Source organism: Heptranchias perlo, chromosome 29 (genome assembly GCF_035084215.1).
Source record: "Heptranchias perlo isolate sHepPer1 chromosome 29, sHepPer1.hap1, whole genome shotgun sequence".
Taxonomy (NCBI): Eukaryota; Metazoa; Chordata; class Chondrichthyes; order Hexanchiformes; family Hexanchidae; genus Heptranchias; species Heptranchias perlo.
Window position 1 is genome coordinate 21,883,368 of NC_090353.1, and position 14,046 is coordinate 21,897,413.

Consider the following 14,046-nt stretch of genomic DNA (forward strand, 5'->3'; position numbering starts at 1 on the left):
ACATCGGTTTGTGCTGTAATGGAAGCCGCAACATCAGCCATCAGATGCTGTGTCATGGTGGGATCCACAGGTGTGCTGATGGAGATGACCTCCCGTTCCATGTTGGAAAAGATGGCCTCCAAATTCTGCGAAAGCGCTGTGCCAAATTGGAGCTGGACTCCTCCATGCCCCTTGTCATTGTGTGCAGGCTTTCCAGTGCCCCAAATATTTAGTGGTGTATGTCCATTAGCCGTCTTCTGTAGCCTGGCCCATTGAAGTCATCATCTGATTCCTCCGCAGCAGAACTCGTGATTGACCTTGCCCTCCGGCGAGCTGGCACCCGCGGTATCCATTCCCCCACCTCGGTTCCTGCGCACTTATGCCCGGTGTCTCACCACGTGCAGATCCCTCCTCTAAACTAGCCTCTAAAGGACACGTAGCGTCAATCTCTGAGCTGGTGGATGCGAGTGTCAGATTGAGTGACGGTGTGGCTTCAGTGTCCTCCTCCTCCTCCTCCGACAGTGCCGCCACATGTTCTTGGGTATCTGCAATGACAAAGGGAAACAGGTTGAGTTGTGGAGCAGAGAGGGGAGCAAGTAAGACGTGCGTGCCGACAGCATCTGCAGTACGTGAATCAGAAAAGATTATGGGAGGAGGGAGATGTAGGAAACGAGAAGGAGCATTAGATATGCAGAGACCCCCTTCATCGGGACCTCCAGCACGGCACGTTGTCATGGCTGTAGCAACGGCCTGCCCAATGATCCGAAGCATAGTCTCCTCCAGGGGGTGAGGACATGTAAGCGTTCCCGTCCTCCCTCAGGTCTCTCCTGCTGCCGGCTGTAAGAGCCACCTTCTCCTGTATGACAGAGGGCAGTGTGTCAGTCAGTATCCTGCAAGGTGTGTGGGTGATGTGCCTGTCATGGTAGAATAGCTGCCTGTGTGTGCAACCTGTGAATGGTGGATGTGTGGCCTGCTAGTGTGCTACTATGTGCAGGTGAGATGCAGCATGCTGAGTGCAGCATTGCGTATGGATGGGCAGTGTTTGTTGGTGGGTGGGTGAGTGACGAGGGGAGTGGTGTAGATGGTAGGATGTGCCACTTGACACTTGCATTCACTCACCTTGACCCCTCACATCAAATTGTTGAACTTCTTTCGACTCTGCACCCACGTGTGTGGTGGAATGCTCCTGGAGCTCACTTCCTGGGCCACAGCCTTCCAATACCTGCGGAGTTGGAGTCTGGAGGGTCTCCTGCCACCCTGTGGGTACGTGTTGGCCCTCTCCAGCCCCTCCACCAAGGCCTCCATACATCTTCGGGGAAGTGTGGGGCCTGCTCCCTCACCTGTCCTGCCATCTTTCTGACCATCTTTTCCTCCTCCCAGAGGACTGTGCGTATTCATTTAAAATGCGCACCTGCAGCTTTAAGAGGTGCAGGCTGCTGATGACGTGCTGAGCATGCCCCGTTTCTGGCTTCCTTATTCTCCGTGCAGCCTCTCAGCAGCGCAGGTAGTGTTGGCTGCCACGGAGCTATCATGATAATTAGCAGGCAGCTCGAAATTCATGTGTTGCCTGCGTAGGGGCTAACAGGCACGGGGTAATAGTGGATTGCGCTACCTACGCCCAATAATAGGCCTTATCAAATTTTTTTCCCCCTGTATGTATTGGAGAAAATCAGATGTATATATGCATTATTTTGACCCCCTGAAAACTGAGGTCCCTGATAGCTGGTGCTAATAATCCATATAGAAGACAAGATAAACCACTATTACTATTGTTTTAAGCCAACATGTCTTGCCAAATTTGCAAGCACTGCATTTCCAATTGTTTTTGTGTAACTCTCGTTCTTGGAGAAATTGCAACTACATAAAAAATGTCATCTTCAAGAAATGTCTTGGGACAAAATGAAATGATGCTCCAGGGCAAGGTACGCCTTTATGTGTTATGTGGGAACAGCATGGATCACATGGGGATGTCGCTGACATCACAATTCATCTTAAAAGGGTATTCGTTCCTTTGTGACTTTTCCAGTATGTTGTGGCCTGTTGCTGGTCCATTCTAACATTGTATGGAGGATGCTACTTGGAAGAAAGTAGTTAATCTTTCCTTAAAGACTTGTTCACTGCTTTCTAGTGGGTCAGTGAGTAACACCTATCAATGAGTGTTAATAAACTTTCTTAACAGTTTGAATTTCTGAAAACCTTCATCACCTCGGGTGTTTTTTTTTAGCCTTTAGAGGTTTGCTGGTGATGTCATACTTCCTCTTGTGCAGAGCTGTACAAGCTGAAAATGTGCATACTGTTTTAAAGGTAGATAGTCGTTGTTGTAGCAGAGTGGAGATGGAACCAAATGTTATTTGAACGAACTGAATATTTTTTGAAACAAACATATGAACGTTAGTGCAGACCGTTTGACCAAGCACTATTATTAGCACAATGCTGTGAGTTAAAACACTTCAATGCCCATATTACCCATTTATTCTTGTTTTCAACTTGAATAAGACAAATCATGTATAAAAATTATTTATGGTTTAATTGTGCATGACATAGAAAAATCACCTAAAATTTAAAATAAACATTCCACAATAAACGAGACAAATCATATATGTTGACATTAAAAGAATACTATACATTTTGCTGCAGAACATGATGATTAATGTTCCACTGTAGAATCCTAGTAGAGTTTCAGGTGTGTGAAACACATAGGGAAGCTGCAAAAAAAAAGACAGTGTCCCACCAGTGTGGAGTAGTAATTATGTGTACAAGTCATGGTTCTAATTCTTTAACTGCTTTGTTGTGATGAATAACAGAGCATCAATTCTATTTAATTCTTCTGAGTCAGTTCAGAATAATCTGTTCCAAATGCCTTCTTTTGATTGAGATGATACACTAACTATTACGTGGCTATGCGAAGCATTACTGAGAGATGACTGCCTATTTTAACATATGTAAACAATTTTACAACACCAAGTTATAGTCCAGCAATTTTATTTTAAATTCACAAGCTTTCGGAGGCTTCCTCCTTCGTCAGGTTCACCTGACGAAGGAGGAAGCCTCCGAAAGCTTGTGAATTTAAAATAAAATTGCTGGACTATAACTTGGTGTTGTAAAATTGTTTACAATTGTCAACCCCAGTCCATCACCGGCATCTCCACATCATGACTATTTTAACATAATGGGGGCAGATTTTGTTTCCAACGAAATCAATGGAAATTAAAATTGGGTGGTTTCTAAAAGAGGCAGCTGATTCACGTTGAGAGTTTATTGCCCAGGCGGCAAATTGAAAATCTACCCCTATGTTTTCAAATCATTGATAAAATGTTTCTGTTATTTCTTGCAGAAAGAGAGATTTGTAAAACTTCTGGACCAACTGCACAATTCACTTCGTATTGATCTGTCAATGTATAGGGTGAGTTCTGACACAAAATAACATCTTTTAAGTTTCTTTTCATCTAAGCAGAATTATGTCATGATTAAAAGTATGAATAAAAGTCCTGATTAGAAATGAATAATGTATGTACAGTGGTACAAAAGATACAGTAGCCTATGTTAATGTCATTCATCTTTGGGGGTTACCTACACTTTACTGGATTGAGACAATAGTAAACAGACTGTAATAAAGGAAAATAAAGTTGCAAATGAGAAAAAAGCATCTAGTTTAGACCTTCAGGTTTGGCATCCCAGAATGAGATCTCATTTGCGTATTTGGGTTTCTGTTGACGTAATATTCTTTTCATTACAGGATTAATCTACTGCACTGACTTAAATTGACACAGAAATATAAAGTGTTAAACAAGTTGTCATGCATATATTTTGCACCTAACAGTTCCCAGCAGTTCCACGCCTATTGTGTGTGAGAGAGAGTTGCAACAGTTTGGTGGCAGTACAAAAAGAAGTTAAAGTAGACCGCCAGCTAACCTTCCGGGTTGCTGATTATCACTAATGGAAAGGGTTATTGGCAGTCTTAATTTTTTTCTCGGTAGGCTCAAACTGACAGCAGGAAATTACTTAAGCCTGTTTGAACTGAAAGGGCTCTGTTAGGAATCAGATGACCAGAATGGAGATACCATTTAGTATAGAACTAAGGTAATTGTATGGAAGCTGAAGTTAGTCATACTGTTGAGACAATATTAACATTTCCGTTTAATTACTTATGCTAAGGTGACCCCATCAAGTAGCACATTTACTTTGAGTATATTTGTTCCTAAAATATACAGTTGTATTATACAACCAAAAAATTTTGTATACATGCCGGTCCGCGACTCTCCAATTTGGGCCGGCTGCCTTCCGTGGCCCTCAGATAAGTCTTGGGGTGGTGGTGGTGGGGAGGGTGGATGTAGAGGGGCTAGCGCTGGCCAGCAGCATTGGGAACTGTTAGGTGCATAGATGCAACATGCAACATGCTGCTCTCCCTGCTAACCAATTTCAAGGATGGGTCCTGAATTAGGCTTTCGGCCCCTCTTTAACATTTGCAAGGGGACTAACGCCTGTTTTAGACAATATGGGGTTGGGCCTATTTCAAGCTCCCTTGGTGCTTTCTGCCTCTGCTTTGCACCTGAAACATGGGCACAGCGGGATTTAATTTCTAGGCCATAAGAGTCCGGTCCTATTGTACTGTGGAGTCTCTTCCATTCTACAAGGGGTTACTATAAATTCGTTCACTTTTTGTGTCGAGGCTGAATCCATTCTACTGCAGCATATTAAATGAATCAAACAATACATTCCATTGTCCTGCTTTACTTCAGATCATACAATTGTAATATTATTACCATAAATTGTAATATCGCATCCTCCCTGCATGAGGGGTAGAGGTATAATCTGATAGACTAGAGAAGCCTACTTTAACAATGATTCGCAGACTATGCCATCTGCACATAATTTACTTCTGCGACATGAGAGTTGCACCTAGGGCATCGGGATAGAGGAATAAAATATATGATAAGGTTTAATACATAAAAAGAGGTAATGCATCTTTGAAAGTCAAGCTACCTGAAACTTAGACGAAATGAAAATACAAAAATTGTCTGCTTTGGTTGGATTTGTGCCATGGTACAAGAATGCTGATATATGGAGTTGGAATGCTGAGCTACTGGATTGTTCTCAGTTAGATTGTGCTCTATACTTGTAATGATGCTAAGATTTGCAAGGATTTGTCCTATTTTATTTAAGAATGTAGTTTTGAAATTGCAGTTAAATACTTTCTTTGAAACAGAATAATTTCCCAGCGAGCAGTCCTGAAAGGCTACAAGATTTGAAGTCTACAGTTGATCTTTTAACCAGTATAACCTTCTTTCGAATGAAGGTAGGTTAATAAATATAATATTTATCTAATAATGTGCCATTGACATGGTTTGGAACTGAGAGAAAAATTATTTCCATGCAGCTTGAGCATCAAAAAACAGTCACAACATTAAAACACATTGCATTATATGCCATCATAATCAAAATCCGTTATTAACACTTACCAATACTTTCTACAATACATAATATTTCAGCAGACAATATATCAAACGCAGACAATATATCAAACACAGACCATATTACCTACGAGTTCTACCAATTATTAAAGGGATCTGAGGTTTGTCAGTTGCTAAGTAATGTCACTGGTATCAAATATGAAATTGTATGGGATACCATTGTCCGTGGATTGGGTGAGATGACCTGGCTGGCATGTTATTGCCTTGGAACCCATAGGGGGCACTGTATTGGTTTGTAGAGGGACTTGGGTGGGGAGAAGGAAGGGAATCCCTGATGTAGAATGGTGCAGAGTAACATATTGCTTTAATCTTGCTGTCATAAGACCTATGTTTATGTAAACAGCCTGCAAGGCAGATATGTGGGGAGTGCTGAATAAGGCACCTGTGGACTGTTAGACACTTGAGAGGGGATTTGCTGTTTAGGAACAGGAGTAGGCCATTTAGTCCCTTAAGCCTGTTCCGCCGTTCAATTAAATCATGGCTGATCTGTACCTCAGCTCCATTTACCCACCTTTGATCCATATCCTTTGTTACTCTTACCTAATAAAAATCTGTTGGTCACAGCCTTGAAAATTACAATTGACCCAGCAGCCGCTGCCTTTTGAAGGAACAAATTCCACATTTCCACTACCCTTTGTGTGAAAAAGTGCTTCCTGATTTCACTCCTAAATGACCTAGCTCTAATTTTAAAATTGTGCACCCCCCACCATCCCTGGTCTGGATTCCCCCACCAGAGGAAATAGCTTCTCTGTATCTACTCTATTGAATCCTTTTATCATTTTAAACATCTCAATTAGACCACATCTCAACCTTCTAAACTCAAAGGAATACAAGCCAAGTTTATGCAAATTTGTCCTCATAATTTAACCCTTTAAGCCCTGGTATCATTCTACTGAATCTGTGCTGTACCCCCTCTAGGGCCAATATATCCTTCCCGAGGTACGGTGCCCAAAACTGAATGCAGTAGTCGATATGGGGTCTGACCAAGGCTCTGTATAACTGAAGCATAACTTTGTCTCCTTTGTATTCCAGCCCCCTTGAGATAAAGGCCAATATCCCATTAGTCTTTTTGATTACTTTTTGTACCTGTGCTCTAGCTTTTAGAGACAGTCAGAGTTGGTGCTGTGGCAAACATTTGCATTGCAAATTGTACTCCTCTCCCATGCTGCTGGCTGCTTTATTACTGAACCTGTTATACTTGTTTGAATGGAAAGAAAAAATCTGCAAATAGTGGACCTCTGAAACAAAAATAGAAAATGCTGGAACCACTCAGCAAATCAGGCAGCATCTGCGGGGAAAACAAATGAGTTAACATTCCTGGTGTGGATCCTTCATCAAAACTGCTTTGGTGAATGGTCCACACCCAAAATGTTTCATCCCCCTGTATTTTGTAGAATGTGGTCAGCAGCACTTCTCTGCTCAAGCACCACAATCTTCCAACATTTGATGTGTACTTCTCTTGGCTATCCTGTGATTCCAAAGGCCCAAATCATGCAGGTCACACACATTACTGGTCAGCACCTTCTGTCAACATCCCTAAAGACCCCAACTATTTATGCATAAGTATTAATTTTAAGAGTACTCACTTCCCAGACCGTCCTGTAGTTTTTGGCATTCCTTTAGCGCTGAATTCTGGGTGCAACCAAAACTACCTCCTTTAAATTTCTCACACTTCTGCCTCTTACAAAAAACAAAAAGCAGCTACCTTTCTTGTTGGTAAGGGGGAATAATCAAGCAATGGAATATTTGGGATCTAACCAAAGAACAAGATACTTGCCAGCCCTTTCTTGTGCAAATAAGCAACCTGAATCCTAATCGAGGTGAATGTGATCTCCTTGACTAGTTTCGATTGCCTATAGGGGTTGGAGAGGAATTTTCCCTAATTGGCCTCGGTTTTTATCTGATTTTTCACCACTCCCAGGAAATTACATGGCTCCGAATGGGTAGAGCGTCTGTATCATGATGCATGAGGCATCATAACTGAATGGGACAGGCGTGATGGACCAGTTGGTCTTTTCCTGTCCATCATTTTTGTACATTTGTATATAATGTTGGGAAGAAATACCAGCATTCATCCACTCTTTCTTTTTACTCATGACTAACCTTGAACCAAGACAATGGATCACTCACTAGCCCAGGACTGGAGTGGGTAGATAGCAGGGAAAGGGGTTGCAAGGCCCAGCACTGAGGGAGGGGAAACACCAATTATATTCCCTTTTCCTGACCTTGAATAACAGGAGATCAGTGACTTCAATTCGAAATACATTGCCACCAAAATTCTACCAAAATAGATCTGGATATGAAAATTAAGTTGTGGGCTTCACATTTTTGGAAATAAATTATTCCACAGATATTGCCATCTATCCAAGGCACTGGACACATGTTCTTTGGAGATTATAAAAATGTTTAAATTATGCAGGTGGAATCTACACATTAAGAAAGATCCAATATGAACATCAAGAAGGCGGCAATGTAGATATTATGGGAGATGGAATAAAAAGCCTCAAGATGTGGATTAAGCAAATTTGGGTTGTAGTGAAAATTAACTGGAAGATGGAGAATGGGCTCTGATTAGTATGTGTAATCACATCCTGAGGTATTACTGTGCCTGATGATTTCTTGATTACACAATCAAAAAGGTCAGAGCAGTCCATGAAGAGCACAGAATAAAAGATGTATTCGTTCCTCAACTGTAGGAACAGCACATGTTGTTTTCCTTAAAGTAAGTAAAATTCAGCCGAGAGAGATTTTCAGTTTTGCCTAACAATTCTTATATATGTAAAATCTAGTGTGATAATACTGAGGGAGTGCTGCCTATTAGAGGCATTAAGCAAGTATAGATCAATGTAACAATGTCTTACAATTTTGTAATATTTTAAGACTTATTTAATTCTCTGTTTTTAGGTTCAAGAACTGCAGAGCCCACCACGGGCCAGTCAAGTAGTTAAAGATTGTGTAAAAGCTTGTCTGAATTCCACTTATGAATACATCTTCAATAACTGCCATGAACTGTACAGCCGAGAATATCAGACAGATCCGGTAAGTACATATCCTATTTATAAATGTCATTATTTGATTGATTAGGAAATTCTACAAGGATTCAATAAAGTTTCTTATAATTTGATATGCAGCCTTTTTTTTTACTTTGATGTCTAACTAATCCCTTTTCCTGACATACACAGTTTAGAATGTAATGGGGTTTAATTGGTCTGAAGGGAAGAGAATCCTTCCAGCCATGCTCATACTTTGCACGGTGACAGAAATAGCATAACAGAACTGCACTTAAATGAAATTAAAATTAATTTACTGTAGCATGTTCATTAAAATACCAGGGTACTTTAGAAGGGCATGTACATTAATAAAATGATCACATATTAACAGTAGCTGACCTCCACATTCAAGAATCCTGGTGGCAGGGCCTATTCTATTTAAAACATTTTAGATGATCCAGAGTAATATGTTTTCAGATGTTCCAAGTTCCTTTCAGGTTGCATTTATAACTTAGTAACTTTGAATTAGTGTATCAGCTCAACACCGGCCTGACACCTGTAGCATTTTGGGCAAGTGAAACCTCTTAAAGTAGGTGGTTTCTCGGCTTTACAGCAGGTAAAGTATAACTCAGGATGATGAAAATAGGACTTTTGTCACATGACACATTTTTTTTGGTGTCATGTTAAGGTTGTGTTCATGTGTTTCCTTGGAAAATGTAAGGAATCTTACAACACCAGGTTATAGTCCAACAGTTTTATTTGAAAATCACAAGCTTTCGGAGGCTTTCTCCTTCGTCAGGTGAGTGTCGAGATTCATTGAAAATTACCGCATATATAGTCATAGAACAATGCCTGGTGATTACAGATAATCTTTCCAACTGCCCGTTATCAAGGCCATCAAATGAATTGAATAGTGTTCAGACAGAGAAACCTTAGATACCAGACAACTGAATATACAAACGGCCAGAACCAAAGACAGAGAAGGAGAGAGAGAGAAACATCCGAAAGGAAGAGAAAGAGAGAGAATGACCAGTTGTATTAAAAACAGATAACTTTTTTTCCCCCCTGGTGGGATTATATGTAGCGCGACATGAACCCAAGATCCCGGTTGAGGCCGTCCTCATGGGTGCGGAACTTGGCTATCAATTTCTGCTTGACGATTTTGCGTTGTCTTGTGTCTCGAAGGCCGCCTTGGAGAACGCTTACCCGAAGATCGGTGGCTGAATGTCCTTGACTGCTGAAGTGTTCCCTGACTGGGAGGGAATCCTCCTGTCTGGTGATTGTTGCGCGGTGTCCATTCATCCGTTGTCGCAGTGTCTGCATGGTCTCGCCAATGTACCATGCTCCGGGGCATCCTTTCCTGCAACGTATGAGGTAGACAACGTTGGCCGAGTCACAGGAGTATGAACTACCTGGTGGGTGGTGTCCTCTCGTGTGATGGTGGTATCTGTGTCGATGATCTGGCATGTCTTGCAGAGGTTGCTGTGGCAGGGTTGTGTGGTGTCGTGGACGCTGTTCTCCTGAAAGCTGGGTAATTTGCTGCCTTTTGATGGTCTGTTTGAGGTTGGGTGGCTGTTTGAAGGCGAGTAGTGGAGGCGTGGGGATGGCCTTAGCGAGGTGTTCGTCGTCATCGATGACATGTTGAAGGCTGCGGAGAACATGGCGGACCCATGAGGACGGCCTCAACCGGGATCTTGGGTTCATGTCGCGCTACACGTAACCCCACCAGGGGGAAAAAAAAGTTATCTGTTTTCAATACAACTGGTCATTCTCTCTCTTTCTCTTCCTTTTGGATGTTTCTCTCTCTCTCCCTCTCTGTCTTTGGTTCTGGCCGTTTGTATATTCAGTTGTCTGGTATCTAAGGTTTCTCTGTCTGAACACTATTCAATTCATTGATGGCCTTGATAACGGGCAGTTGGAAAGATTACCTGTAATCACCAAGCATTGTTCTATGACTATATATGCGGTAATTTTCAATGAATCTCGACACTCACCTGACGAAGTAGAAAGCCTCCGAAAGCTTGTGAATACAAATAAAACTGTTGGACTATAACCTGGTGTTGTAAGATTTCTTACATTTGTACACCCCAGTCCATCACCGGCATCTCCACATCCTTGGAAAATGGTAACGGCTGCCCAGAGACAGAGTATATGAGTCTCAGTAAGCCTTTGATCCCAATTTAATCAAATTATAGGGCACAGGGTATCTCGTATGTTGATTCTATCGTTAGGTGTCAAAATCAGATCATTAAGCTGCCCAAATCCTCAGTTCATGCTACACCTTGAGCACCTACGTGTTAAAAATGGTTAACATTTTGATTGCTTTGACTATTAAAAATCAAACAATTTCTTCTCAAAGGAAAAGATACTTTATAATCTAGAGACTCTAATAGGTACCAGTAGGAGCCCTGTAAGGAATTATTCCCATGTAATTTACCATACTGCATATTTTCAAAAATTTACTAAAGAAAGCTGCAAGGATTTTGGATGTGTTTTTGTTAAATAAGACTGATCAATTCATAAGTTTGGTCATTGTACACAATTAGTATCTTGCTGTGTCTTTTTGCTTCTGAATACTATTCTGTAATTTGTTGCAGTAAGCTTGTTAAGATAGATAAAATTTGATGAAGTCGTTTAGCTTATACACATTGATATGGCGGCGTGTTATTTTCTGTTTTCAGAAATGACAGGAGAATGTGTTCTGACTACCTTAGGCAATATTGAACTTCCCTCTGCATAGCTAAATCCAGATCCTACTCCAGCATCATCCTGGAGCAAAAAGACAATCCCAAACTTCTCAACAACATACAATCCTTTCCTCCCACCTTCATCTACAAAACCAGCTGATGAACTTTTTTTTCTCCAAGATCAAGACTACCCGTGCAGCTGCATCTGCCGCCACCATCTCGTCCTTATCTACAAGTCCATCTATAACCTCTTCCAGCCCTATTTCTGCAACTTCCTCCAGCATTACACTCCAGACCAAGCCCTTCAGTTCTCTGATTCTCCCCTCAACACATTTCCCCTCCCTCTGCTCTACCAACTGTTGCAGAGCCTTCCGCTGTCTTGGCTCTACTATCTGGAACTCCTTCCCTAACCACTTCAGTCTGCTATCTCTCTGCCATCCTTTAAAAGCCTCCTCAAAACCTTTCTTTTCAACCACGCTTTTGATCATTTCTCCTAGTTGATGTACATACATTCCTCCTCTGTGAATTGCCTTGGAATATTTTTCCACATTAATGATGCTACATAGATGCAAGTTACTACGGTTCAGGTGGTATCCCAATACTTTCTCTTATGCCAAACACAAGTTTCTATTTTCACATGCTTCTTCTGAACCAAAATGTCCAAAGTAATTGTAAGGTGGTGTACCCGGGGTGAACAACAAATCCCCTAATTGCTGATAGGCTCATTAAACCGTATCAGACACTTTCTGCTCTCCTAGTCTCTTCGACTGACTGATAAGTAATGCTGTGGCAGACTGTATGGCCTGGATTTTTATTCTAAGACATGGAGGAGGTGGGCGTGAGGGGAAAGCATTTCCGGACAGGAAACCTGGAAATATGGGTTTCCCGGATGTTGTGACGATTTTGACGTCAGGTCGTCCTTTATATTTTTTCAGCAGCTTACCCGGCCGACAGCCAGCCAGATTGACAGGCTGGCTGCCTGTCGGACGGGAAAGCAGTCGGGGAGCAGATGCCAGGTAATAACATTGGGGGGGTTGGGGCCGGACATTGTGGGGGCAGTCGGAGGCATCGTAGTGGAGTTGGAAACATCGTGGGGGGGGGGGATCAGAAACATCGGGGTAAATTTTAACCCCATGAACGGGTGGGTTGGGGGCCGGTAGGAAGGTAAAAATCATCAAAAAGTAAAATCTGCTTCCAACCCACATACTTCTGGTTTTAATGGAGGCGGGTCGGTCAGTGAAATCTTTCAAAGCGGCTGTGGGCCTCCATTTTGACAAGTTTTTTATTTTTAACTCCTGAGGGCCAGGATTCCTGGGCTTCTGCTTCACGCCACGAGAGGAGGCGAGAAGGCCTGGCTCAGCAGGCAAGTGCCTTTATTGCACTGCTTGTGGGCCAGGAGGAGCAGGAGTGTTTCCTCCAGGCCCAACAAACTTAGCTGCTGCGATCCCCACATGCAATCGGCTGAACCCAGCCTCCCCCCCCCCCCCACCCCCGCTCCATGTCCGACCGCCCCCCCCCCCCGCTCCATGTCCGACCGCCCCCACCATGAACTCCGCCCCCGCCCCCACGATCTCCGCCCCCGCCCCCCCCCACGATCTCTGCCCCCGCCCCCCCACGATCTCCGCTCCCGCCCCCCCCCACGATCTGCGCCCCCACGCCCCCCACGATCTCCGCCCCCGCCCCCCCACGATCTCCGCCCCCGCCCCCCCACGATCTCCGCCCCCGCCCCCCCACGATCTCCGCCCCCGCCCCCCCCACGATCTCCGCCCCCGCCCCCCCCACGATCTCCGCCCCCGCCCCCCCACGATCTCCGCCCCCGCGCCCCCCACGATCTCCGCCCCCGCGCCCCCCACGATCTCCGCCCCCGCGCCCCCCACGATCTCCGCCCCCGCGCCCCCCACGATCTCCGCCCCCGCGCCCCCCACGATCTCCGCCCCCGCGCCCCCCACGATCTCCGCCCCCGCGCCCCCCACGATCTCCGCCCCCGCGCCCCCCACGATCTCCGCCCCCGCGCCCCCCACGATCTCCGCCCTCGCGCCCCCCACGATCTCCGCCCCCGCGCCCCCCACGATCTCCGCCCCCGCCCCCCCCACGATCTCCGCCCCCGCCCCCCCTACGATCTCCGCCCCCGCCCCCCCCACGATCTCCGCCCCCGCCCCCTCCACGATCTCCGCCCCCGCCCCCCCCACGATCTTCGCCCCCGCCCCCCCCACGATCTCCGCCCCCGCCCCCCCCACGATCTCCGCCCCCGCCCCCCCCACGATCTCCGCCCCCGCCCCCCCCACGATCTCCGCCCCCGCCCCCCCCACGATCTCCGCCCCCGCCCCCCCCACGATCTCCGCCCCCGCCCCCCCCACGATCTCCGCCCCCGCCCCCCCCACGATCTCCGCCCCCGCCCCCCCCACGATCTCCGCCCCCGCCCCCCCCACGATCTCCGCCCCCGCCCCCCCCACGATCTCCGCCCCCGCCCCCCCCACGATCTCCGCCCCCGCCCCCCCCACGATCTCCGCCCCCGCCCCCCCCACGATCTCCGCCCCCGCCCCCCCCACGATCTCCGCCCCCGCCCCCCCCACGATCTCCGCCCCCGCCCCCCCCACGATCTCCGCCCCCGCCCCCCCCACGATCTCCGCCCCCGCCCCCCCCCACGATCTCCGCCCCCGCCCCCCCCACGATCTCCGCCCCCGCCCCCCCCCCACGATCTCCGCCCCCGCCCCCCCCCACGATCTCCGCCCCCGCCCCCCCCACGATCTCCGCCCCCGCCCCCCCCACGATCTCCGCCCCCGCCCCCCCCACGATCTCCGCCCCCGCCCCCCCCACGATCTCCGCCCCCGCCCCCCCCACGATCTCCGCCCCCGCCCCCCCCACGATCTCCGCCCCCGCCCCCCCCACGATCTCCGCCCCCGCCCCCCCCACGATCTC

The 14,046-nt window shown here is 46.3% G+C and overlaps 1 protein-coding gene across 1 annotated transcript in view; it reads left to right on the top strand.

Annotated features, from left to right (window-relative positions):
* The window catches only part of unc13a (unc-13 homolog A (C. elegans)), a 340,969-nt gene that overhangs the window by 226,293 nt on the left and 100,630 nt on the right, over positions 1–14,046 (top strand). The window contains exons 24-26 of the mRNA XM_067968623.1: positions 3,314–3,382; positions 5,186–5,275; positions 8,355–8,489. Of these exons, the coding sequence (XP_067824724.1) occupies positions 3,314–3,382; positions 5,186–5,275; positions 8,355–8,489 (294 nt within the window). The remainder of the gene's footprint in view (positions 1–3,313; positions 3,383–5,185; positions 5,276–8,354; positions 8,490–14,046) is intronic.